General features: G+C 40.0%; 1 protein-coding gene across 2 annotated transcripts in view; it reads right to left on the bottom strand.

Moving 5' to 3' along the window:
• Window positions 1-25432, bottom strand: part of tbc1d2b (TBC1 domain family, member 2B) — a 69502-nt gene that overhangs the window by 34435 nt on the left and 9635 nt on the right. For both annotated transcript variants that reach the window (XM_047033902.1, XM_047033903.1), the window contains exons 4-5: window positions 19897-20042; window positions 19377-19627 (exon numbers count right to left, since the gene is read on the bottom strand). In XM_047033902.1, the coding sequence (XP_046889858.1) occupies window positions 19377-19627; window positions 19897-20042 (397 nt within the window). The remainder of the gene's footprint in view (window positions 1-19376; window positions 19628-19896; window positions 20043-25432) is intronic.

Below are 25432 nucleotides of genomic sequence, written 5' to 3'. Positions count from 1 at the left end.
GTAAATAAAGTATGGTATTGCCTAGTGCTAGATGTAGATAAAAAGCTTGCTTATCTAGCTAGCTATAATCATAATGTTTGCAGAAGGATCTTTGTGACTTAACTAATGCTATTATAGTCAGAGAATGTCTCATAAGGGTGCTTTGGCCACTGAAGGGAAAACTTGGGCAACTCTGACTTACTTTCCTCTTCATCGGAAAAAACGTCCTTATGTTCATCTTGTCTGTGGAACAGTTGATGTCTGAAGTGCTAGCTGCAAGCGCGATGCTGTTTGTCTAGAAAATGCAGAGTGGAGTTCTATTGCTATGGGTATTCTCCCTACTGATAAAGTGGAACGGATTTGATTGTGAAGCAATGGAAAGATCGCTGGACTAGTAGACCAGTCATGCACTTTTGATCGCAAATGTGGGGGGGTCCAAACAACTTTTTTTTTTTTTAAGTGGGGGGGACGTGAGTGACCACAAACATACATCGATTGTCTAATAAAATTACTAAATTAATTTGAATAGCCTGCCAACCACCTTTAAACTAAAAGAAGAATAATTTTATTGGCTCACACCCTACTTCGCTTCATTTCTCATTTTGTTGCTAGCTACGATGGCTGAACATACTAAGCGGTCAAAGGCTTGGCTACATTTTAATAAAGCCAAAGATAAGGACGAAGCGACGTGTAATATACGTTCAAAGATAATTTCTTGTAAGGGGGGAACACTACTCCTCAACGTTGTGCGTCAGGTAAAAGTAAAATGCATTCAACTGTCTTCGAGAAGCAACGGTGCCATCTCAAGCTGCCGGACAATCCTCCTCCTCCACCCAAGGTACGCATGGTGTGCGCAGTCAGCGCACCCCAACTTCGTAGCATGTATCTATCGTTGACAATAATAATCCTCAATTATAAGAGCCAGGGCTCTACAGTGCAACTATTTAACTCGCATATTTCCCTAAAATTTGATGCGTGCGCGAACCAGATTTTTTTTTCACGAGCACAGTCAGTGTGTGAGTAAAGATTAGCCTCCCCCGCCCCACTGCTGATCATTCAAAACATAGTCACCAGGAGCATGGCTCTGTGGGCTGTTTAAATATCTTGTTAAACAAAAACAGACAGAACAAAATAGGACTGAGATAAGGGAGGTTTGGGTTTGGTTAGCTGGTCTTGAACAATGACGGCTTGTCAATGTCACTTTTTGTCAACCAACCAATCACAGTAATTTATAGTAGTTAGTTACTCACTCAGGTTGTGGATAGTACATCTGTAGTGGACAATTGTAGATTTAGCCAGAGCATTGTGCTAATATGTGCTCCTTTTATCCAGCCTCCTCCTGAGAGCAACACATTCTCCTTGTTCTATTTGACATCTGTTTTACTAAAATTATTGTTATAACTGTTCAGTAATCTTGTAATCTACATTTAATCTACATAAAGAGTGGCGTGGGTTGTGTGGGTGCTGCTATATGTTTAACATTTGCCAAATTCATTCATTTAGATGGTGGTTAGCTCAAGCTCACCCCAGAAAAGTATTGATAGCGGTATCGGTAAAGACTCGGATCGTTAAGCATTCACAAATGGTATCGATATCGATAAAAATTAATGATCCCTAACCCTCTCAATGTAATTTTTTTTTTTTATAGCTTGAGAAAGAGCACGACATCCTCCAGCCAACGGGCAATCGATGGGGGTGTGGTGGATTTCCACGTAAGGAGAATTCTACGACGGGCAAGCAGTGAAGTGAATGCACGTGGACCGACTGATAGCGTTATCAGTCGGTCCACGATTGTCTGCCAGGCTTTTCTCTCTGTTTAATAACAGCAGCCGTATTTCCTTTTTTACGTTTTATATGCTTCAATTTCCGTAATTAGTTGCTGCTTAGCGGGTGAAAAATATGCTGCACGCGTCTTCTCCATTTCTGCATCAGTCAATCTCTGATCGATACCATGGTCTATTTAAGAAAGCCGTGAAGGTGCACTTATCCCAACTATGTATATCTGGATTGACATAGCTTCACGTTCTCATCCTGGTTTGGCAAACGTGCAACCGAATAAGCCGCGGTGAGCGGATCACACTAAGTCCAGCTGCGCTTTTTCAGTTATCCTGGATTTCTTTCTCCTTGATTCTTTGTGTTTCAAGATTACCTGAAAAACTGATGATAATATTCAGGTACTGCTTGGAGCAAAGTATACTCTTCATATTTCCTGGCATAGTTCAAGAACGTCCCACATGCAAAGACATAGACAGATACAAACAGACTGAATAGTGTCAAGGCTTGGCTACAGTGGGTTTGCTTCCTTGTGTGTAATTCCAGCAGACTACATAGTCTAGGCCTACCTACTTAAACTGCAGTCTACTACCCTCCTTTCTACTATTATAGTCTACTCTCCTTTCTATAAATTTCTACAAAGGATGGTAGGCTGCTCTTATGTGTTTACTGCCATCCTTAAGAGTTGCTAAAGTGTTATTTTATATATATATATATATATATATATAATATATATATTATTAGGGTTCCTCTGGTAGGAAGAAACCTATTGTTTTTGTTAGTATTCTTATTCTTCTTATATTTCTCCGCTAAATGGCCCAATAGCTCAAAAAGTCCTGGACCCGATTTTTCCCAATTTGGCCCAATGATACAACAGTTCACTTATTACTCCCAGACGGCTAGTGGCCTATGTGCGCTCATAGGTGGCGCTATAAAACACGCCCAAAGTCTACGTGATTTCCCCAGCGCCCCATTACTCCAAAATGCCTGAAAATTGGTATACATGCCTTATTTCTCATGGGGAACAAACAAGCCTCAGGGAACCATATTGTCAGACTTATGAATTTTCTTGTGCTGTCCAAATTTGGTACAACCTTCAAAACCATTCTACTCATAAACCATAGACCCAATTGACTTGAAATTAGTTACAGATGCGTAGAATACATGTTTTTACATAGGGTGACATGGAATAAGAAATGCAATACAAAATGGCTGAAAGAAGTGTATTTATGTAAATGTACAAATTGCCTCAATATGTTTTTGTTCATAAATCAAATATAATTTTGACTTATTGTTTTTCAAACCTAATAGGGTTCAAGACGACATCAATCTCTAGTACCATAAACAATTTCACCTTGGTATGTCAATAAATGATTGAATTCAATTGAATTGCTCCACAGTGCGCGCGCTTCAAATTCTCACAGACTCATCCTGCCCCTTGACACTAGGGTGACCACCTGTCCCGCTTTGCGTTGTGTTGCACAGCATTTTCACCCCTTGTTCCGCACGTCGCATATTGAAAATGCTGTGCTACAATGTTCCCTCTAAGCTGCGCGCCTGCGCGACCGCGCAGACCAGCTGAAGGACCCGCGCACTAGATTTTCCAGACCGCGCACAAAATAAAATCAGTATTTTTTAAAATAAAATTATTTTATAAAACCAATAAATGTTGAGTTGATCGGCGAAATGCGGCAAAGCCCACTTCATATATTTCAATGTCACTCTAGATTACACGCAAGCTTTTAACAAAACAACGACCCTGGCGCTCTGCTCAAGCTTTGACTGGCAACAAAAATCTGAAATGCACCCCCTGCTACCTCTGACTAGGAAAGTGTCACTTGCCTGAAACTTACTGTGGTTACTCATACTACTAGTGTAGGTTATACATAATGTAAGTTTTGATGTGCTTAGTATTGTATGACAGTATATTCTGCTGTACACATTTCCTGTTACAGTAACCATGATGTATGGCAATTTCCATGGCAGTGCAATATGTGATGTGAAACCTTGTAGGCTACTCTTGAATTACTGTAATCTTTTTTCTGTTTGATACACATTTACATTTTACATGGATTCATTTAGCAGACGCTTTTATCCAAAGCGACTTCCAAGAGAGAGCTTTACAAAAGTGCATAGGTCAATGATCCTAAACAACGAGAAAAACCATTGTGGTTAGCCAAAACATGAAGCATACATCACAGTATTGTTGCTTGCTTTTCTACAGGAACACTCTTGCACTTTTGAGGTTCATGTTGTTTAGTTGTAACTTGTTTGGCTACATGCTCTTATGGTTCTTCTCTTTGGCACTTACTGTATTTGGGTTTTTCACAATGTATGCTTCATGTTTTGGCTACCCGAAATGTTTGGGGCTATCGCGTTGTTATGATCAGTGACCTATGCACTCTTGTAAAGCTCTCTTGGAAGTCGCTTTGGATAAAAGCATCTGCTAAATGAATAAATGTAAATGTAGATTGAGACACATTGTATTCTGGAAATAAAACATCTACCACAGTAACTGTAGCAAAGTGCACATAAGGGATATTTCTAAGGTTCACTGCCATACTGACAAACATCGAAACATTTTGACCTGCAGTGTTTACACAATGCCAAAGGGACTTTTTATTTTGGGGGCACTGACTATTTGTATGAGAAAAGGATTTAGTTTTGACTGATAAGTTGTCTGTTTTAGGAAAGAGATGACCCTTTGCAGGTGTTCCATGGTGTTTTGCTGAACCATCTGGGTTATTTTGGCAAATGTATTTAAAGGTTTGAGAATGTTCTCTTTTTTCTTGAGAGATGAGCCAAAGCAATCGAGAAGGAACTTTTCATTTTGGGGGCACTAACTATTTATATGAGAAAATGATTGGTTTTGAGGCATGAGTTAACTGTTTTGGGTGAGATATGACCTTTTGAAGGGATCTATGTAGTTGTGCTGAACCATATAGGCTATTTCGCTAAATGCACGTGGAGCTTTGAGAATGTAATTTCTGTTTCAAGAATTGAGCCAAAGCAATGGAGAAAAACTGTAAAAATAATTCAGATTTGATTGGAACTCTCTCTTTTATACATTTATAGTTGGATTTGACATTTAACAGCCATTTAATTCATTAAGCAAGTTGTTTAACTCAAACAACCATAACACAGTACATATGGTATACAAAGCTGCAGTCAGATTTTGAGAAATTGTTAGCTTGGATGTTATCTTGCCATATACATGTAGGTCTTGATGATGATGCGCATGCAGCTTCAAGGCAGAAAGACGCGTTCCATTACAGGAGGCTCCGAGACCTTAGCGCGTCACTAGCATCTCGTCATATCACGCAGTCAGAGCACAGCTAGATCATCAGCGTCAGCGCTCTTGGGTACCCAGCATGCAGTGTAGCATGTCAAAAAACGTTGTGGAAAATAGTTTGGTTACAACAGCTATGCAAGGGATTTCAGTTGTTGCATTCGTTCAGTTAAATGTTTGTAATATTATTGTTTGTTAGTTAAAATAATCTTGTTGGTCACCCTGAGAGTGCATGTTGTGTGGTTTAATTGGAAGTGAGAGTCGGCTGTTGTACATCAATGTCCGCAAGGAGTTGATCGTGGGCTGTGCTATATACCTTTTGCCAATGAGGCTATTCTTGATAGTAAGTTTACTGTGGTTCTGGAAAGCCGTCTTCAAGCCATCTTTGAGAAATTCTGGAAACAGTGTTGTGACCAATGTGTTTTGACTGAAAGAGGCCATTTTTGGTCGTCATCTAAACCTCATGGGTCCGCTACAGCATTGCTGCTTTGGCGTGACTTGCGCTGGGAGGGAAGTTAACGGCATGGATTGGGACAGTGTGCGGGCAGGTGTATTTTTATATAGGGTGAAATGGAATGAGAAATGTAATACAAAATGTCTGAAATGGGCGTATTTATGTAAATGTCCACATTGCCTCAATATATTTGTGTCAATAAATCAAATATCATTTTGACTGATGGTTTTCAAACCTTATTGGGTTCAAGATGACATCACTCTGAAGTACCATCAACAATTTCACCTTGGTATGTCAAAATATGATTGAATTTGAGTCGTTTAAACTGAATCTAACAACTCTTACCACAGAAACAGTTTACTTTTTTATGCAGTAACTGAACATGACAATATTCAACACTGAGAATAACTCAATGGACGGGGACCTGCAAAGTATAAGATTGTAGGTTTGAATTTAGCCACAGTCTTTTAGCCTGTCTTAAATTGGAATATCTGTTTAGTTAAACAGGATGACATCATTATGAAATACCATGCGCAATTTCACGCAATTCCACTTCGAAATGTCAACCGCTTCTTAACCTTTGTCCCAAAGCTGACCAAAGCTAATACTTTGCCCTTTCTACTCTTACATTCTCAACAGTTGGTGTGTAGCAGAGAGGATAAAGAGGCTGTCTTGTAACCTTATTCTCATGAGTTCAAATCCCCATTCAGCCTATTGTAGTTGGCCCAACATGAAGTGGTTTTGCTCTCTTGTTGTCCAACTCTTGACCTTCTACAATGTACATTTTTATAATATTTTGCCATTTTGCGGAGGAACCCGCATCGCTGCTTGCAGCTATATTTAATTTCGTTTTTTTATTTTTAAGAATTACAATTAAATCTATCTAAACTATGCTGGGCCTGCTGGGCCTGCTGAACCTATAGACCAATTATTTGTTTGTAAACATTCAGGATGCGCGCACAATGTGGTTGCAGAAAACCGGGAAAGGATGTAATTTAAAACGGCAAAAGGACAAAACACGGATCATACAAATAGTTACATTTAAAAAGGCCAAAAAGGTCGAGGAGGACAGTCTTTAAGAGAGAAAGCGATTCCCCATTGATCTGTCACGTCAGAATTTTGATTTGGATCACGAAAGTCTTGAAATTTGAGTGAGAATGTCGCCCGGTAGACCGCATAGTTGGGCGGCAGCCATGTCTTCACGTCATGTCACAGATTTCATAATTTTACAGTTTTACAGTCAATTCTACATCTAAAAAGTCGAGCAGGGCAGCTTTCAAGTGATATGTGAATTCTGATTTTAGCCAGCTGGTCCGATTATTTTGATTATATTTTGATTATTTATTTAAAACTGGCAATCTGAGTGAGAATGAGCGGCGTTTTGAAGTTAGTATCAGTCAGACTCGGGTCGCTCACTGGCAGTGTGCACAGTGTTGTATTTCACTCCATTCTACACCAGAAACGTCTGGGAGGACTGCCTATTGTAGATACGAGCCTGCTAGCCAGCATCTCGGATTTCTTTAACCAAGCCTGTTTCATTCGTCATTTGCCTGAGAAAGCGACCTCCGTTAGCCAGGCTAGTTTTGCCCATCACTTGGTCAGGCTATTTAAAGTGAAACGTAAATGTGTTTGTCCAAAGGACAAGTGCCTCAAAAAGTTAATGTCAAGCCCTGCAATCCAGTGGCCAGAGATATATGATGACCTGATCGACACTCCAAGTGTGATAGACCTGGGAGAAGTTCGTATTTTGCAACCGACATGCGCAGTTGAGCCTGCTTGACAGTCGTGTGACATAGGGTGATAATTGGTCTATACTTCTTCCACAGATACTGGTCAGGGAAGCATTACTTCTGTCTCGGAAGACCCTTGGGGCTGGTGGGATAAACGCTCTTTGTATAATCTGAGCACTTTCATCCACCACAGGCTTGTCAAAGAACGGATACGCCATAATTGATTGTAACTTGTCTTGAGAATCTGCTTAGTTTCTAAGGCCTTATTTTATGTCAATTAACCAATGGCTTTTGAAAACAGATAAAGTCACATTACTCTTAACTTGTTAATTTAAATTAATATATTTTTGGGAGATGAAGTAGGCCTAAACACGTGAGTCATTCACTTAGAATGTTCCCTTTTGGTTAAAGCCACATATTAAAGAGGAAAAGCTTTGAGCGATCCCCACAGTAATGAATATGAAGTGTCTCGTTTTTGTTTGTGCTGATATATGCATCTATGTTGATTGCCGGACAGTGGCAAAAGTCTTGGTCTGACAGTACAAGGGGATCTAGATCCACTTATATGTCTAGAACAATAGGGGCGTGATCAGAGATGATGATGGTTGAGTAGGCAACAGATTTAACTGAAGGAATAAATGAGCTGTCGATTAAAAAATAATCTATGCGGGAAAAAGAACGGTAGACTGGGGAGAAAAAAGTAAAACGCTTCAATGTTGGGTAACGAAGCCGCCATGGATCAATACAGCCATTCTGCTCCATAAATGTTGTGAATACCTTTGCCATGCCTGAGGGCGAATATCTCTTTGAACATGACCTATCCAAAGTAGGGTTGTTGGCAAAATTTAAGTCATCTCCCAGTAGGGCTGTCCCTGACTAAGATTTTCTTTGGTCGACCAAAACTCGACTAGCACTTCTGAAAATTGACTTATCGAAATTTGAAAAAAACAAAAATTCTATAAATGTCACGTTTTTCATCAAGCCATTTTGTGTGATGTTTTACCTCACTGTTTTACAGGGGCGATTGACTGGGTTTTTGGGGTAATTCACACTGTTCCTTAAGGTCTCCGAATAGGGTAGGTGACATTGGTTGAGCTGAAAATGCCCCAGGTGCTGTTCCATGCCCCCTTATCCATCCAGTGACGTTTTTCCGGGAAAAAACGCTAGGTTTTTTCCTTTTATGGTATGCTCATGAATATATAGATGAGCTGCATGCTGATTGGTTGGTTTACAACGAGTGAAGCTGCGGAGCAAAGACGCAACACGGCCACAGCACTCACTGAAACAACGAAGGTCTGGAGCAGGGGTCCCCAAATTTTTGTCTGCGAGGGCCAGATAATTTTCCTTTCTTTAATGTGGGGCCGGGTCGGAACAGAAAACTAATTGGGCCGGAGTAACTACCAGTATTATTGTGGAGATTTTATTATGATTTTAAATGCATTTATTAGTACTGTCAAACGATTAAAATATGTAATCGTACTAATGTCATAGTTAACTCGCGATTAATCACAATTAATCGCACATTTTTGTCTATTCTAAATGTCCCTTGATTTCTTTTTTTCCAATAATATTTTCTCATTTTAATGCTTTTATCAACATGGAAAAGTGGATCAGATTGCTTGGTGCAAATGTTTTTTAAATTGGGGTGTTGCCTTTGGCGAGCACAAACCATTGTTATCTCACATATATGTTTATTATTATTTTAATGTTTATTTTCGCGCCCCTAAGGCTCAGTCAATATTTGGACTACATAGACAACGTAGGTGTCAAAATGGTGGCGTAGGTGTCACGATTGCGTTGCTTCTATTCGGATTTACGTTCCGTTGCACAGTTTAAGAGGTTACAACGTTTTTGTGGCAAAAAAGTGCATTCTGTCAACGAAGGGTACTCACTAGCCTACTTCACTACGTCAGCACACGTTAGCTACGATGCATGGATACAAGGTGATAAAGACGTTCTAGCATGCAAGTTGGAGCTTGGATTATGAATGAAAAATACCACCCCCAAAAATTCCCAACCATTGGACTTTGTTGAGAAAGCGATTTCGAGTGGAACTGCAATCTCGGATTTTTGATTTAGGTCGTGAAAGTCTTTGTAATTTGAGCGAGTGCGGGTCGCCCGTGAAACCGCCTAGTCTTTTAGGTGGCAGCCATGCTAGAAAGCGTCATAGTAGTATTTTCTTAATTTTATAGTTCCATTTTACACGAAAAACCAGAAAGAGGGAAATGTTATGACGAAATGACTATTGTGAAGACAGCCAGGTGGTGAGATTTTAATGTAGGTTGCTGTAAAAACTGATTTGTTTGCTACGTGAGAGCCCCGTCAGCCTCCATGGACAATTGCAGCAGCTGTTGTCGATCTGCGTCTGATGAGTATTTTCTTAATTTCGTACCAGGGTCAATTCTATATCAAAATGGAGAGCAGTGTTTTAAAGATATGGCGATTGCAAAGACAGCCAGCGGGTCAGCATATTTTTGTGATTTGTGTAAAACTTTGAATTTGAGTGAGAATACGTCTTGTTTTGATGTTTACCTCAGAGCCACAGACTCGGCTTGCCCACTGGCAGTGTGTAGTAGTAGGCTACTGTCTTCAATGCCACAGCTATTATTATGTCAAAAGAAACGTTCTCATTTCGGGCGTTTTCAAACAATCAGTGAAGTGTGGCTAGCAACAGCAGCTAGCTTGCCTCTAGCAAACTGCTTTTGAATTAGCCATGTCCCCCAAAAACATTCAAATATGGGAAATTAAATTCCCATGGTTCCCGCCTTAATAACTTTGCCGTCCAATCACCGATTTTATTTCTGAAAACTGCCAGATACTCATGACAACTTAAGCTCAAAGCACATATCATTGGTTGAGGGGTTAATGGGAGGGGGAAATAAATGTATCGTCTGCAACGGCAGCCATTGTTTTCCGAGGCGGAGCCAGAGCGGAGACCATGGGAGATTGCCTACAGTGTTAGATTTACAACTTCGAATTGAAATCGGAGATGATATTATGAGTAAAGACAAGTTCCTTAATATGTGTTGTCAATATTGTCAATTAAAAGTCTCAACTTTTTACTTGAGAAGAATTTGTTTGTTGGAGTGACGCAAGTTTTTTCAGGAAGGAATGACGTGTCCGGCTTGGCCGTTTGTGACAGGCAGCTATGACGGTAGTAGCACTGTTTAGCTTCGATTTGAGCAGATTTATAAAAAACTTGGAAAAACAACATTAACTAGCTAGATTATGTACACTGTAAGATAAATGTACATGCCTTGTTTGGCCAATTTGGTCGATTGTGGAAGAAACTCAAACGTTTTTTAGTTATCGAGAGGAGTATCCAGCGCTAGCTACTTTTGGGACAGGATAATTCCGGTTTCCCCTATGTCTCCACTAGTCACTAGAATGGTCATAACCTTTAATCAAAATATGGTATTTCTAATCTGTCTTCTGTTCTACATTGCCCACAGACTTGTGGATATTCCACCTACTCAAAGTATTTCTCCATCTTGTAATTAAAGTGGTTAAAAATTCAGTTGCCTGATGAGGTATGGTGGATGGAGAAGTTTTTGTAAAAAATGGCTGCCTGAAACCACTTTGATAAAATATGATTTGCCTCAAGTGATCATGTATTTATTGACATGATAAAAATCCCCTAGTTCTCCTCTTCAAGATGGTATAAAAAGTTAAGGTGTATGATTTAATATGAAATTCATAAAATATGAATATTAATATCATATTTCAACAGCTTATGGAATGTTCGGAATGTTGGCTCAGGCAGTAAAGGGTTAATATCAAACTTATTTACGTTTTGGGGGGGCTTATTTTCAGTTAGCAGACAGTTAGCTGTTTGAATCGTAATTCAATCTGAAATACTGCTAGTGACAACGTTGTTAAAGTAGCTTGTTTCAAAGGGTGTTCGGTTGTTTCAAAGGGTGTTCTTAATGAATGCCTGCAGCGACGCGAAGCGAGCGACAACATGTTTTCCATTAATTTTCTATAGAGCCAGCCGAAATCGCTTGCGTGGTGCATTGTGGGTAGCGACGCGATCAAGTTGAGATTTTCAACTTTAAGCAAATGAGAAGCGATTTTCGCTAGCGATGGCCAATCGCAGTGTTTTCTTGTTTCTCATAACGTAGCAATCATGGTAAACATTTCTAGCTTTCAGTTAAGATGAAGGAGAAGCTAATCGCCTGTGTGGCTGCATAGCCAGTCCTGTAGCTACGATACGTCCCTGTATTTGTACAAAGACATTAATAAAAAGAATGAGACCTGGCGCAGGTTTGCCGACGTTGTCGGTGCTCCTGGTGGGTTTTTTGTACTTTCAAATTCAGTCTCTTGTCACATTACGTAACTTTGTTCTAGCGAGTTACAGTAGTAGCTCGGCTGGAACTCCCTGGTCGTATGGACAGATTAGCAGAGACTTTGAGTAATATAATAAAAAGTTTTTACACATGTCAACGTGTATGGTTTTTAAACAGTTTTGTATTTTGTATATAAATTGTATTTTGATCGATGTTGCGAGTACGTAAACCCAAGTCTGCACACTTGGCCATGACAACTACAACAGTGACTTTATAGAACTACATTCTACAAAATCAGTTTGAAACGCCCCCCAGCAACGCCCCCCCAGCATGGTGAACTGTGGGAAGGCGAACGCGTCGCAGCAGTAAGGGACGGGTTTGAAAACCTGGGACAATGTAAAGCCGGATTTGCTATGAAGCTGTTGCTGAAAAGAGGTGCGTTCCGACCTTATGTTCATCACAATCGCAAGCTGTAGTATGATTTTGTCGGTAACAGTTATTAGCAATGCTAACGTATCCTGTATATAGCACCTGCCTTTCTCCAGTTCTTTCAAATAGATAATCTAGACAGGCGTTAGCAATAAACTAGACTGCTATTCGTTTTCTGGCCATTTTTTGGAAGCTTTCCTTCTAATGCCGAGTACAGCTAGAGTAATTTGCTAAGTAAGGTATGTTGATGTGTTTAGAAACAGCATTCTATCTATGCTAGATACAGGAGACGTTAGCATTGCTAATATGCCAACTGTTAGCGACAAAATCATACTTACAGCTTGCGTTTGTGATGAGCATATGGTTGGAACAGCACCTTTTTTCAGCAACAGCGGCTTAGCAAATCCTTCTTTAAATTGTCCAAGGTTTTCATTCAAACTGTCTTTGGTGAAATGGTTCTACCAAATGAATAAATGAGTGTCGAACTTCACAGGGATCTTCTCATAGACAAACATCAGCCATGCCCGTCGAGTGTTTGCTTCCGTGGGAATACCCACTGAATATACGTGGGTCAGCATTCCCTGTACAGCCTGGAAGACCGTGGTCCATTTCCAATATCCTTAGAAAAACTTGGAAGCCTCCCGAGGAAGTAGGCTACACAAAGCAGCGCGCAGATCAAGGGTGCAGATGGAATTTTTGAACTAGGGGGGACCAAGCTTTCAGCAAATGATTCCAACTCAATTAGTTATTTTGTGTAATATTGAAGCTGCAATAAACATTAGTATGTCAATCATGCACCAAAACTTCATGCAGGGGCGGATCTCGAAAAATATTCATGGGGTGGCAAGAGGGTGGCAGGAGATTTTGAGGGGTGGCACCTGCGTGGCAGAAGTATATATGCTGATTTAATCACAGTCATATTAATCAATGTTGAATGGGGGGAATGCCCCCAAATTAAGACATTTGAACTCAAAAACATAATGCTACATTATTATGGCACATTATTTAAGCCTCTAATCAAAGATATTGAGGAAACACTGAACACATATTTCAAAAGTGTTTTCATTTATTTATTGGCTAATCCATAATAAACTGTATCATAAACCAAAGTTTGGACAACTTGGCCGCCTAGTAGTAGAAGAATGTGCCACAAGTTTGAAGCTTGTATGGTCCATTTTGACAAAAATGTTCAAGAAAGACTGAAAATAGTGTGTATTCAAATGGCTGCTGGATTTTTTCGGCATTCAGGCTGTCTACTCTTTTACCCCGGTCCCTAAATATGACACGGAGCCTGAACAAAGTTACAAATATGAATGTCTGTTGAATCTCGAATATAAAACTGATTTCAACTCGGCCTCAGTCGGCGCAGTGGGGAGGGTGGTTGGAGTCGTTTAGTGCTGCATTCACTTGCAGTGGGATATTAGCAGGCCCAAAATTTGCGAGCAAATTACGTTTTACGAAAACCCGCAGAATTTCAAATAGATGAATGGTGATCTTTATGAGGATGGATCAATACTTTTCTGCAAAGTCTGTCAACATTCAATCGACCATAGCCTATTCCGCGTCAAACTGTTGTGGAACATCTTCGGTCGCTCCGACAAAAGAACAGGAAGGCTATCGTAATTCCGCAGTTTTTTTTGTCTGAATAACCGCAGGAAATGTAAAGAAATTCACACTCTCAAATGTACGATTGTAGGGGGGTTTGATTCGTGTAGTGCTGCATTCACTTGCAGTCGGATATTAGAAATTCGCTCTCGCAAATGTCAGATGAGCCACAACTTTTCTTTGTTTTCAAAGCTGCCAACTGGGGTGGCAAGACTATTTTTAGGGTGGCAGTTGCCACCCCATGCCACCCCGGTAGATCCGCCCCTGACTTCATGCCCTCTGCAAATGTTTTATTTAAACATTTGCTGATCTCAGCAGGATGTAAATCATTACAAATATAACAATGTGTATGAACACGGAAGTATAAACACTTAAACAGATTTACATTAAAAAAAATAAGTATAGCCTACAAACCATGAAATGAAATTTACACTTTAAATTAAATATTCGGAATTCCCTCTGCAAGTATGACTTTTCATTGTACATTTTTTCCAATAATAAACAAAATTACAAATAAATTTTAAAAGAATTCCCTCTAGCCAAACAAATGTAGCCTACTCTAGAAACAGACTCAATAGGTCTCCGTCCCAAAAACATATCTCCACCTTTTATTTCCCTAAAGATATTGCTGGGCAATATCTCGTCTGTCCAGTTTGTCAAGTAGGCTACATCTTAGTGAATATGGCACACAGCAATGCCATTGAGCCTTTTTTGTGTCATGGTTGATCGCAACCATGTTTTTGCACTGAAACTGCGCTCTGCCTCCGCGGATGATATGAGCACCACCATCAGAAACCTTAATAGTGCCCCTACCTGCTAATACACGCTAACAACGTAACACACGCTAATACATTGCTAACATCGCCTAATCAGCTGCGCAGTTATTAACTGATGCTTGTGGCCTTACATAGGGAGAGTGGTGGGGACGGATTGGGGTCACTAAGAATCTGGGGGGGACATGTCCCCCGTCCCCAGTGCCATTTGCGCGCATGTCGCAGATAAACTAGTGTCTGAGATCTACGCGACCTCCACTTAGCCTATGTTCCTGGGCCAGAACAACGATGGGCTGGTCTGTATGGAGGATTATAGGGGCCAAAACTAAATAAATAAATACTTGGATAAATAAATAATTATATAACACAAAGCTTAAATAAATGACACAAAATATATAAATGTTACATGTATTTGTGTGTATATATATACATGTTTACGTTTTCATGTGTTTACATTTATTCATTTATACTTACATTTATTTATTTATACTTACATTTATTTAGTTATACTTACATTTATCCACGGTGAAACTTCCTGCAGCAAAATAAATCTGTCGTCAACCAAGTCAGGGGGCGGGTCAAAGCCTCTGATTGGTGGTTCGACTTGAATCGACTGCTTTTGACTATTCCAAGGTGGCAGCACCTTGTGCGGATTCAATGAATGAAATATTGAATGCTACAGTGGTCGAAATGTTGGCGGAAGCTGAAGAGATGGAGGCACCTGCCAGTTCACTTTTTTTTTACATCATATTGAGACCTTCGCTGAAATTATAGGAATGAAATTGGCCCTAACTGACACAGACATCAATGAAAATGTGTTCACGATCCTCGGCGAGATGATACAGCATGGGGGTGGGCATATCGATCTTAAGACCGACAGTGGCCGGGTTGGGAAACCCGGCAACTATCGATACCAACGTTGGTATCAATAGCCTGATTGATAGCGTGATAAGATCGATACTTAAGTTTCATTCCACACTGAGTACACAACTCCCTTTACATCATAGTGGTTGTGCAAACACCGTCTAACCTCGCTCAAACTCACTTTGCCCCTCCACTGCTTTTCTAAGCCCAAAGTATCGGTATTGGCAATACTGGCCCTGTATTTACTCCTTGGTATCGGATCTATACCACATCGTGCAGTGTCGCACACCCCTAGCAGCTGTAGAGTGAGGCGATAGAGGATCCCTCTAGCTTGATCGACTGGTTGAGCCTGCCTGGTGTGTAATACTGTTCATTCACCAATCAGAGGCTTTGACCCGCCCCCTGACTTGGTGACGAGGGGACGACAGATTTATTTTGCTGCAGGAAGTTTCACAATGGATAAATGTAAGTATAAATACATAAATGTAAGTATAAATAAATAAATGTAAGTATAAATAAAAAAATGTAAGTATAAATGAATAAATGTGAGTATAAATGAATAAATGTAAACACATGAAAACGTAAACATATACACACAAATACATGTAACATTTATATATTTTGTGTCATTTATTTAAGCTTTGTGTTATATAATTATTTATTTATCCAAGTATTTATTTATTTAGTTTTGGCCCCTATAATCCTCCATAGGTCTGTAGGTAAATGTTGGGGCGTGACAAAGAGAAAAAAAAGGTGGAATGTTTTTGATTTGTAACACAGCAGCTGTTACAATTTGTGAGATTTATATAGGAAAAAGGCGTCAATGGACTTTGAGGTTCACTGTATGTCTATTTTACACACCAAACTGTCATTTTTCAACTATGACAAGGTAAAATCGGTTTTGCAATCAATCGCTCCTTTAAAGGGGCAATTGACTGGGTTTTTTGGGTATTTCACACTGTTCCTTAAGGTCTCCGAATAGGGTATGTAATATTGGTTGGGTTGAAAATGGCCCGGGTGCTGTTCTATGCCCTCTGACAGATCCTCTGAAATGTTCCCGGGAAAAAACACTAGCTTTTCTCATTTTATGGTATGCTCATTAATATTTAGATAAGCTGCGCGCTGATTGGTTATCAACGAGTGAAGCTGGGAGCAAAAACGCAACACGGCCAACAGCAGCACTCGCTGAAACACTGAAGTTGGAGACATGAAATAAAAACGCGCAAATAAATCTATTGTCTCTACACAACACTGTTTTCAACAGATTGACTATATAACATTTGAAATGATAACATTACTTGTTTCCACTTCTGTTGTTGAAGCAAACTGGATTGACTTAGGTGGGTAGAACATTAGGCTACAGCTTAGCAACCAAACGTTGTTGCAATCGTGATTCTACTCGGCTTCAGTTAGCTAGCTAGGCTAGCTCTAGATATCTTGCTGTAAAATAACATGACAAAGATCTGGACAAACATGCATCGTGAATTGTAGATTTTCATTACACAGGTTATTTATTTGAATGAAACACAGTCAGGAACATGAATCAACGTTAGCCCCATTGCCAATAAACTAGGCTAAATTATCACACATTCTATGCTCTTGCGTTAACTAGCAAGCTAAACTTGTTTACATGCCTACAGTCTAGGTGTTACTAGTAACAGTTACTAGCAATGCTAACGTATCCTGTATCTAAAACCTGCCTTTCTCCAGTTCTTTCAAATAGATTATCTAGACAGGCGTTAGCAATAAGCCAGACTGCAGTTCGTTTTCTGGCTATTTTTCGGAATTTTCCCTTCTAATGCCGACTACAGCTAGTCTAGCTAGAGTCATTTGATGTGTGTAGAAACGTATTTAGCATTCTACCTGGTATGCTATATACAGGAAACGTTAGCATTGCTAATAACTGTTAGCACAACATCATACTGTCCTTATAGCTTGCGGTTGCAATGAGCATACGGTTGGAACAGCACCTCTTTCCAGGTTCAGCTTCCTAGCATATCCTGCTTGAAATTGTCCAAGGTTGTCAAAACTGTCTTGGGTGAAATGTTCAGAGCAAATGAATGATTGAGTGTCGAACTTCGCCTGGATCTTGTCATAGACAACAGCAGCCATGCCTGTTGAATGTTTGGCTCCTTGGGAAGACTGTAAGTGTTAGCCTTCCCTGTACAGCCTGGAACACAGCATTTATGACCGTGGTCCATAATCAATATCCTTGTTATAATTCAAAACGTTCTTCTTTGTAATTCCTTATAAGTAGCCTACACAGAGCAGCGCACAGCTAAACTAGTATCGGAGATAGACGCTACCTCTGGCTGGTCTGGATGTAAATTCTGGGGCGTGACAAAGATACAGACCAGAGCCAATAAGAGGGCGATCACCGGTCCTACGTAGGACCGGTGGCTTTGTTGAAAAGCTAGCGTTTTACAGCCAAATTTTTTCTTTTTGAGATTTGAATAGGAAAGAAGTGTCAATAGACTTTGATATTCACGGTATGTTCAGTTTACCCTCCGAACTGTCGTTTTTCAACAATGACAAGGTAAAATCGGTTTTGCAGTCAATTGCCCCTTTAAGAGATAATATGAAAGAAATACATACGTAAGAAGGGAGATTGCCAACTCGACAAACATGAATGTACAAACATTTTCCAGATCTGACTCAATGTAGCTGCAGGACATTCCAGATTCAGCCGCTATAAAATAAGCTATTACAAATAATAAGCCTCATATCACCAGTCCTGTTGTTACCGAATGCCGATATAATACAAAATGGTTATTATTTATTATCTATTACAATTTACAACAAATTAAAAATCTTGTTTGTTTAACATGCAAATCAGCGCGCTATTCACTACCTGAAAAAGTGCAGCATACGAACTTATGTAGAAGCCGAGTGGGGAACGTTGCAACAGAGAAAGATTGTGTCGTCTTGGCCGGAGAAGATAATATCATTCGATTTTGATGTAATTCTTATAATTTGCATATTCATTTTTCAACCCAGCGCGTGTTAGCATGAGCAAGTAGGCCAACTTATGGTTTTCAGGTGGTAGGCTACATCATATTCAACGTCGAACTAGGAAAGATAAACTGCTGTTGGCAGAGTTTTCATTCAACGTTTTTTGAGTCACCCGGTACTTTGTAAATATACTGTAAATGAAATGCTGCCATACCACAGATTTCTTTGCTATTTTGCCTAATAACACCGACAAAGTAGGCTATGGCAGAGTTTGTAGTTCGGCAGACAATTGTGCTTGTGTCGTGTGCAAAAAAAGAACAAAACAAAGCACAGATTAACGAAAGGGAAAACAATTACACATTTTCTTTTAAATATATATATTTTTGAGTTGCTTCATTTCTCTTAAATAATATATTCTACAATTTCTGTAGAACATGTCTTTAATTCAGCAATGGTGACACAAGCGGTAATCAGATCTCACATTGCCATACGGCAGCTGGACAAAAAAAATCTTAGTCGACCAAGAGCATATCGACCAGAGAATCAACTAGTGTGGGGACAGCCCTAATCCAAATCATACAAACATGTTCTCCAGACATGCCTCACTTCTTCCACTACACTGTACCATGTAGCTATACTTGCATATGGAAGAAAAACTTTAGAGGTAGACCTTAAAAAGTAATTTGTAAAAGTCTGACAGAGACAGAGTTATATATGACTACTTGTGTTAGAACATATGATTAAAGGAATCAGACACACAAACTCAAAACCTGTGGAGTTTAGTCTGGTCATAAAAAGAGCAGTACACACAAAAGTGCAAAAGTACAAGTACAGTACCAGTTCTCAGAAGACTGTCATTGGGCCTGCCATAGTCCTCTGTTACAACCTCAACAACAAAATAAGAACAGAGGGAGGGATTGTCTCACTAGTAATGTTTTACCATTCATTAAAGTAGCATGGCTGCATGCATGAATAGTCATTTTGCTCTCCACCACACCAATGGGAGAATCTCAATTCCATCCACATATTCTGACACAGGGTAGCTCCATCTCCTGTGGCCTGTGGTGAATTTATGGGGAAGTGATGTGTTCGGTGGACAATGGGAGTAGCTCTCAGCCTGGAGTATATTTTACAGTGAATGAAACAGCAATGACACAGCAGAGTAACCTCATTTGCTCAATGATCTACAATGGGTTGATGGATACTCCTGCAAGTAAATGTTTATAAGTGTGTGTTTAGTACCTTCTGGCTTGCCAGCTCTTCTTGAAGTTTGGCCTGTTCCTGGTGCATAAGGCCCAGCTCTTCCTGCTGAATCTGAGGACGAAGCTGCAACTTGTTGGGTTTGGTGCCATTACACTCCACCGGGGAGTTCTCTGGACTGCGACTCTCTGTTCCACGGCCAAACTTCCCTGAGGCCATCATGTCCCGTAGGAAGGGTCTCTTAGAGCGCGTAGCACGTGCAAAATCAAAGTTGAAATGCGACACAATCGAATCTGAGAGAGAAAAGGGTTTTCAATAACAGGTGTCCGTAGGATATTCAATTAGTATGTAAATTCCTTTATTTTGTCTTTATGGAGATGTATATTACGAATAACATTTGCCTTATGTTTTAGAACTGAACATATTACTCCAGATGATCTATGACCCTTTACAATCCTGTTTCTGCCAAAGAATGCTCAGTAGAGCAAAGCTGACCACAGTTAAGCTAAACCTACTGTAGAGTAGGCCAATGCAAGCCAGAGAGACATGGGGGTGAACTCACGTCTGTGGGTGTCTGGGTGAGGCTTCTGCTCAGGGCTGTCCCTGGCTGGAGCATCCACCAGCTCCCAGTCCTCCGAGTTGCCTGTATAGAAAACACTGCGCCGGTTGTCCGTGCCCCGCCCCGCCCGCAGGTGCGACATTGAGTTCCTGGGTAAGAAGACAGGAGGACAGGGTGTCAACCAAAGAACTCAGTTAATTATTTTCTGGAAATATCAAGAACAGAAGGTACCCAGAATTGAGGAATGATAATCTCTCTAATAAGGCCAGGAATCTGTGTGCGTTTGTACAAATTAGAATGGGTGAAGTTTACATTTACATTTTACATTTACATTACATTTATTCATTTAGCAGACGCTTTTATCCAAAGCGACTTCCAAGAGAGAGCTTACAAAAGAGCATAGGTCACTGATCATAACAACGGGATAGTCCCAAACATTGCAAGTAGCCAAAAAATGAAGCATACATTGTGAAAAGCTAAACAAGTGCCAAAGGGAAGACCCATAAGAGCATGCAGTTATACAAGTCACAAATTAAACAACATGAACCACAAAAGTGCAGGACTGTACCTGTAGAAGAACAATCAACAGTAAAATATTTCACAGCGAGTACAAGATTTAACTTAATTATATCTAACCTAAAAGAGTTTCCCACAATAAGCTCAAGAACTGGGCACTTTGCAAAGTTCATATTCTGCCCTCTTTATAATCCAACGGAGTACAGATTTACGTTGTTTGGATATGCATTTCGACGTAACATAATGAAAAAATTATTTGCCTCCAGTTTGACTTGCACTCTTTGCGTCACAGCTCCTTCACTCTGATTTGTCCTCTGGTCTGCAGAGAAAGAGCAAACTTATCTCTGTCATGGTAGGTATTATTTGTGGGGAAAATAGTAGCACTCAATAACAAAATGATATGCTTATCTTATATACACTATAGAAACTATTAAAAAACGATTCCATGAAATGAATACGTTCTTATTTTCTTTGGTATTTTTGTGATTAGCAATGATGAATGCTGGGTAATATGTATGTTGTAAACGACATCTCTCACCATGCATTTCGATTGTGTTACGGCAAAGTGACGACATCCCGCCTCTAGAAAGCAGTGTATGCACATCAGTGTTAAACGCAAAGTTTAACTGGGTGAAGGCAAGCATGGTTTGAATGACAGCACTCCAATGCAGCCGGTTCTGCGAACGTACCCCATGTGCATTTTCAGCCAAGGTCCTTGGGCATTCAACCCAAGTTGGTATTGCTCTCGAACTTGTTTAGAGTAGGCCTACTCAGCCAAGCTAGCATGTTTCTGCTTCCCTTGTCGACAATTTGGAGCCAGAAATGATGAAGACATCACCTTCATTAGACAAGGTTTTACCAATTGGAAAACGGCAACGTTTATTTTACATAAAGCTCAAAAAACTATTCTGCGTTCAAATGAAGGGCAAAAAAAGTTTTGCTCTTGTGCTATGTGCGCTTGCATTTTGTCACCAAACACTGAGAAAAATATGCACATTTATCCTCCAAGAAAAACAGCAGATTGTCCAAGAATTAAAAGGTGGACTTCAATTGCAGCATAATAGGCCCTATGTTCACCAAAGCTACAACAAAAACACCATGTTTTTACATCGTTACTGACGTTACATCGTAGTTACAACTGGCCCTTTGACGGCAACCATAATGCTGATGTGGCCCTCGGTGAAAATGAGTTTGATACCCCTGCGATATAGACAAGGCTCTGGTTTTGTGAATTCATTTCTCCACCACCAAGTGTATAATCCAATGTGAAAAATGATAAACAAAAAGACTGATATAATTGGAAACAAAAAGATCCATACAAACTGTATGTACAGTCAAAACTACAATGTACCACTCTAGGTCACTAAACTGTGGCAGTCAGTGCACAGACAACAAACTCACGTTTCTGAATTCGCTGGAGTAGAGCATAAACTAGCTCACAATAAACTTTCTCTCCAAGAAGTTCTCATCACAGACGTCTTTCAAAAAGACGACTTTAGAGAAAACGCCTTTCTGTCGAAGTCGGAAATGATGTTGTTTGGAAATGATGTCGTAGCGGACCAATCACGGCCAAGGGGTATCCGTCGCTGTACAGCACGGCATGACGGATCGACAGGAATTTCAACGGTGCACGGGAGAGCTCTCCGACGGCCCCGTAGACGACGGAGAGGGCGTTTCAGGGTGTTCCATCTATGCGTAGGCCCTTCCCATGTGTCCGTAATCGTGAAGTACGGAGTACCATATAACGGCCTTAATGAGTGACCTGTTGTATCATTGGGCCAAATTGGAAAAAATTGGGTCCAGAACTTTTTGAGCTGTTGGGCCATTTAGCGGAGAAATATAATAATAATAGGAATACTAACTAAAACAATAGGTTCCCTCCTACCGGAGGAACCCTAATAATAAATAAATACATGTGAGATAACAATGGTTTGCGCTCGCCGAAACCATGTCCAGATAACCCTAACTTGACAACAAAGTTTACAGGACATTCAAGCTTGGGCCAAACCACAGGAAAAGGCTCTTTGGAAAAAGAAAGGATGCGTGAATAGAGATTGAGTTTGGTATGGTCCAAATGAGGGACGCACGCTCAAACCATGTTTACCTAAGCGTCTATTTAGATATTTTTATGTTATTCTCAGTTGACACATGGAAAAGATCATGCCTCTAATGGTGGAATGATATCAAGCATGCGTCAATTTTGGCATTCAAGGATTTGCGATGTATGCACAGTAATTTTGTTAGAAGTGTCTCATTTGTGTAACGAGTAACATAGGCAAAGGAATTCAAACATGACAATCTTCACAGTCCAGAGAAGCCATTTGAGTATTTACAGATGGATTTTATTGAGTTAAATCCTAGCGAAGGGAAGAAATACTGCTTAGAGATTGTTGATGTTTTCTAAATGGGTTGAGTTTTTTCAAGTTCAAAGGCTGATTCAGGTGCCGTTGTGAAGGCTTTGATAACTGAGATTATACCTATAGATGGGGAATTCCTTTGAGAATAAAAAGTGGTAATGGGTCACACTTTGTTAACAATGCTATTCGTAAGGTAGGAAGTTATTTTGGTATTGATTTGAGACAACTCTGTGCTTATCACCCAGCAAGCGGGGGTACAGTTGAGCAAAAGAACGGGACTTTGAAGAATAAGATAGTAAAATGTTGTAAAGACATGGGATTGGCATGGATGAAGGCTCTCCCAATTGTCTTATTACAAATATTACAAATATGGATTGAGTCCCTTTTGAAATCCTGATCATGCTGCCGAATACAGGAATTGGGCCGACAAGAGGACAGTTACCTTCAACTGAACAATTTGAGGACACGCGTTCTGCGTAAAGCCAAGGAGAACTCCGAGCTGTGCGTATAGAGCAGTGTCATTGAAAGGATCCAATCCAGCCACAGTCATCAAGCAAGTCTTGACCGGATTATCTGTTTAGGGAAGCCAGGTACACTACAGTAGCTGTCTAGCAGTATAATCATGATGGTAACGATAACGTTTCATTGTCAGGGGATTTATAGTCAAGAAGCAGCGGATTTATTGTGCTTAGTAGATATAACGCTGCTACATCTAGCCAGCGCATCAGATTTCTTGCATCATAAGTTCTGAACAGTTTGACCCCAAATCACAAAATTGGACCCTTACGATTCTTTGCGGCACACCGAGTCATAAAGTATTATGCTTTCCCACGTCGGCCATTTAGAATTTTCATGAAAACCTACTTTTTCCTTGTTCGCCGTTGCTCCTATGGTCATGAACATGTAATCAAATAATCTTCGGACCACAATCACCTCGATTTCAAAATATGACTGAATTGCAGCTGTTTATACTTGGGTCAAATCTGACAACACTCGCCACAGGTGAAACAGCGTACTTTTTTTATACAGTAACTGAACACAGCAATTCCAAGCAGTGAGGTGTAATAGAAAATTACTATTCTTTAAGATGTCTATAATATTCTTTGGCCTAGAACAATTATTGCTGAGGTTTTAACTTCTGTAAAAATGGCATAACCTTTTAGCCTAAGACAGTATTGCTTAAGTTTGCTGACAAACGTCTAACAATTTGACTGTTTGACCCTGGTTGTTTTGCCCATACTCCAGGGGTGTTTTTTGCTGACAAGTTCTGCTTCTGTCGTCTCAAGCTCTGTTTTTTAATATTGAGCATCTGTATCCAGGTCTGCAACCTATTTCCCTTTTTTACTTTCTGTTATTGAAGATTCCTCTTTTGATAGACATGAACTATTGAACTAATGATGTAACTGTCTGGAATTACTGTATAAAAGAGTGTTCAGATCATGACACCTTTAGAGAGCCCTTCTACTGCAGACATCATTTATGATACTGTTTTGGAACTGCTCCTCCTTGATTTCAAGAATAAACAGATAAAGACAAATTCTTCTGACTTCAGACATTCAATCATAGAAAATTCCACCACAGAGGATAGCTCACTGAGATGACATGGGCTCCCTTGAAACGCAAGTTCGTAGGATCAAATCCAGACAGTCATCAATAGGTGATACAGGGTTATCTGTTTAGCAAAGCCAGGTATGCCACAGTAGCTGTCTAGCAGTATAATCATAATTAATGATAATGGTAATGGTAATGTTTCATCGTCAGGGGATTTATACTCAAGAAGAGTCTGATTTATTGTGCTTTGTGGATAAAGCGCTGCTACATCTAGCCAGCGCATCGGATTTCTTGCATTATAAATTCTGAACAGTTTGACCCAAAATCGCAAGATCAGACTCTTCTGATTCTTTGCGGCACACAAAGTCGTAAAATATTACGCTTTCCCACGTCGGCCCTTTTGGACGTCGGCCATTTCGAAGGTTGTCCTAAAATGACCTATTTACCGAACGCATCGGCTCATCGTTACAAAACTCAGTATATATCTTTTGCAAAACACCATGAAAATAATCAAAAGTTTCAGGGCAGCGCCACCGCGTTGCCAAAAAGTATAATGCGATTCTTAAAAAGCTTTTTCTTTTTTTTTTACGTTTAGCTTTGCTTCTTTAGCTGCTGAATTTCCATATCGAATGCTGATTGGCCCCTTCATCGCTGCTTGTAGCTATATTTATTATTATAAATACTAATAAACTAATATAAATCCTAATACACCCCTAATACATACCACACTGCTTGGCCCCTAATACACTAATTCACAACAAACTTGCTGTGTGTACTCGTTACCCTCTTCTGAAGATGTCTAAAATGTTTTCTGGATCATTTGACTGCTTGGCCACCTCATTGCTGCTTGCAGCTATATGTGGTGGTATAATTATTATTTTTTACGAATAGGAGTCAATGGCAGCCCCTAGACCACAATGGTAAAAAGTTGTGAAATTTGGCATGTTGAAACTGCAGACCATTAGTAACTACCATACCAAACATGGGCCATGTGAGACAATAGGTGGCGTTACAGGCCACGCCCCAATATGGCAATTTTCAAAGTGATGCCATTTGCAGGCCATAAGTCCCAAAATTCTGATATTCATTAGATATGCCTTATTTCTCATGAGGAA

The sequence above is a fragment of the Hypomesus transpacificus genome, chromosome 14, assembly GCF_021917145.1.
Source record: "Hypomesus transpacificus isolate Combined female chromosome 14, fHypTra1, whole genome shotgun sequence".
Classification (NCBI taxonomy): domain Eukaryota; kingdom Metazoa; phylum Chordata; class Actinopteri; order Osmeriformes; family Osmeridae; genus Hypomesus; species Hypomesus transpacificus.
The sequence above is the reverse complement of the archived record's forward strand: the minus strand, read 5'-3'. Positions and strand labels throughout refer to the sequence as shown.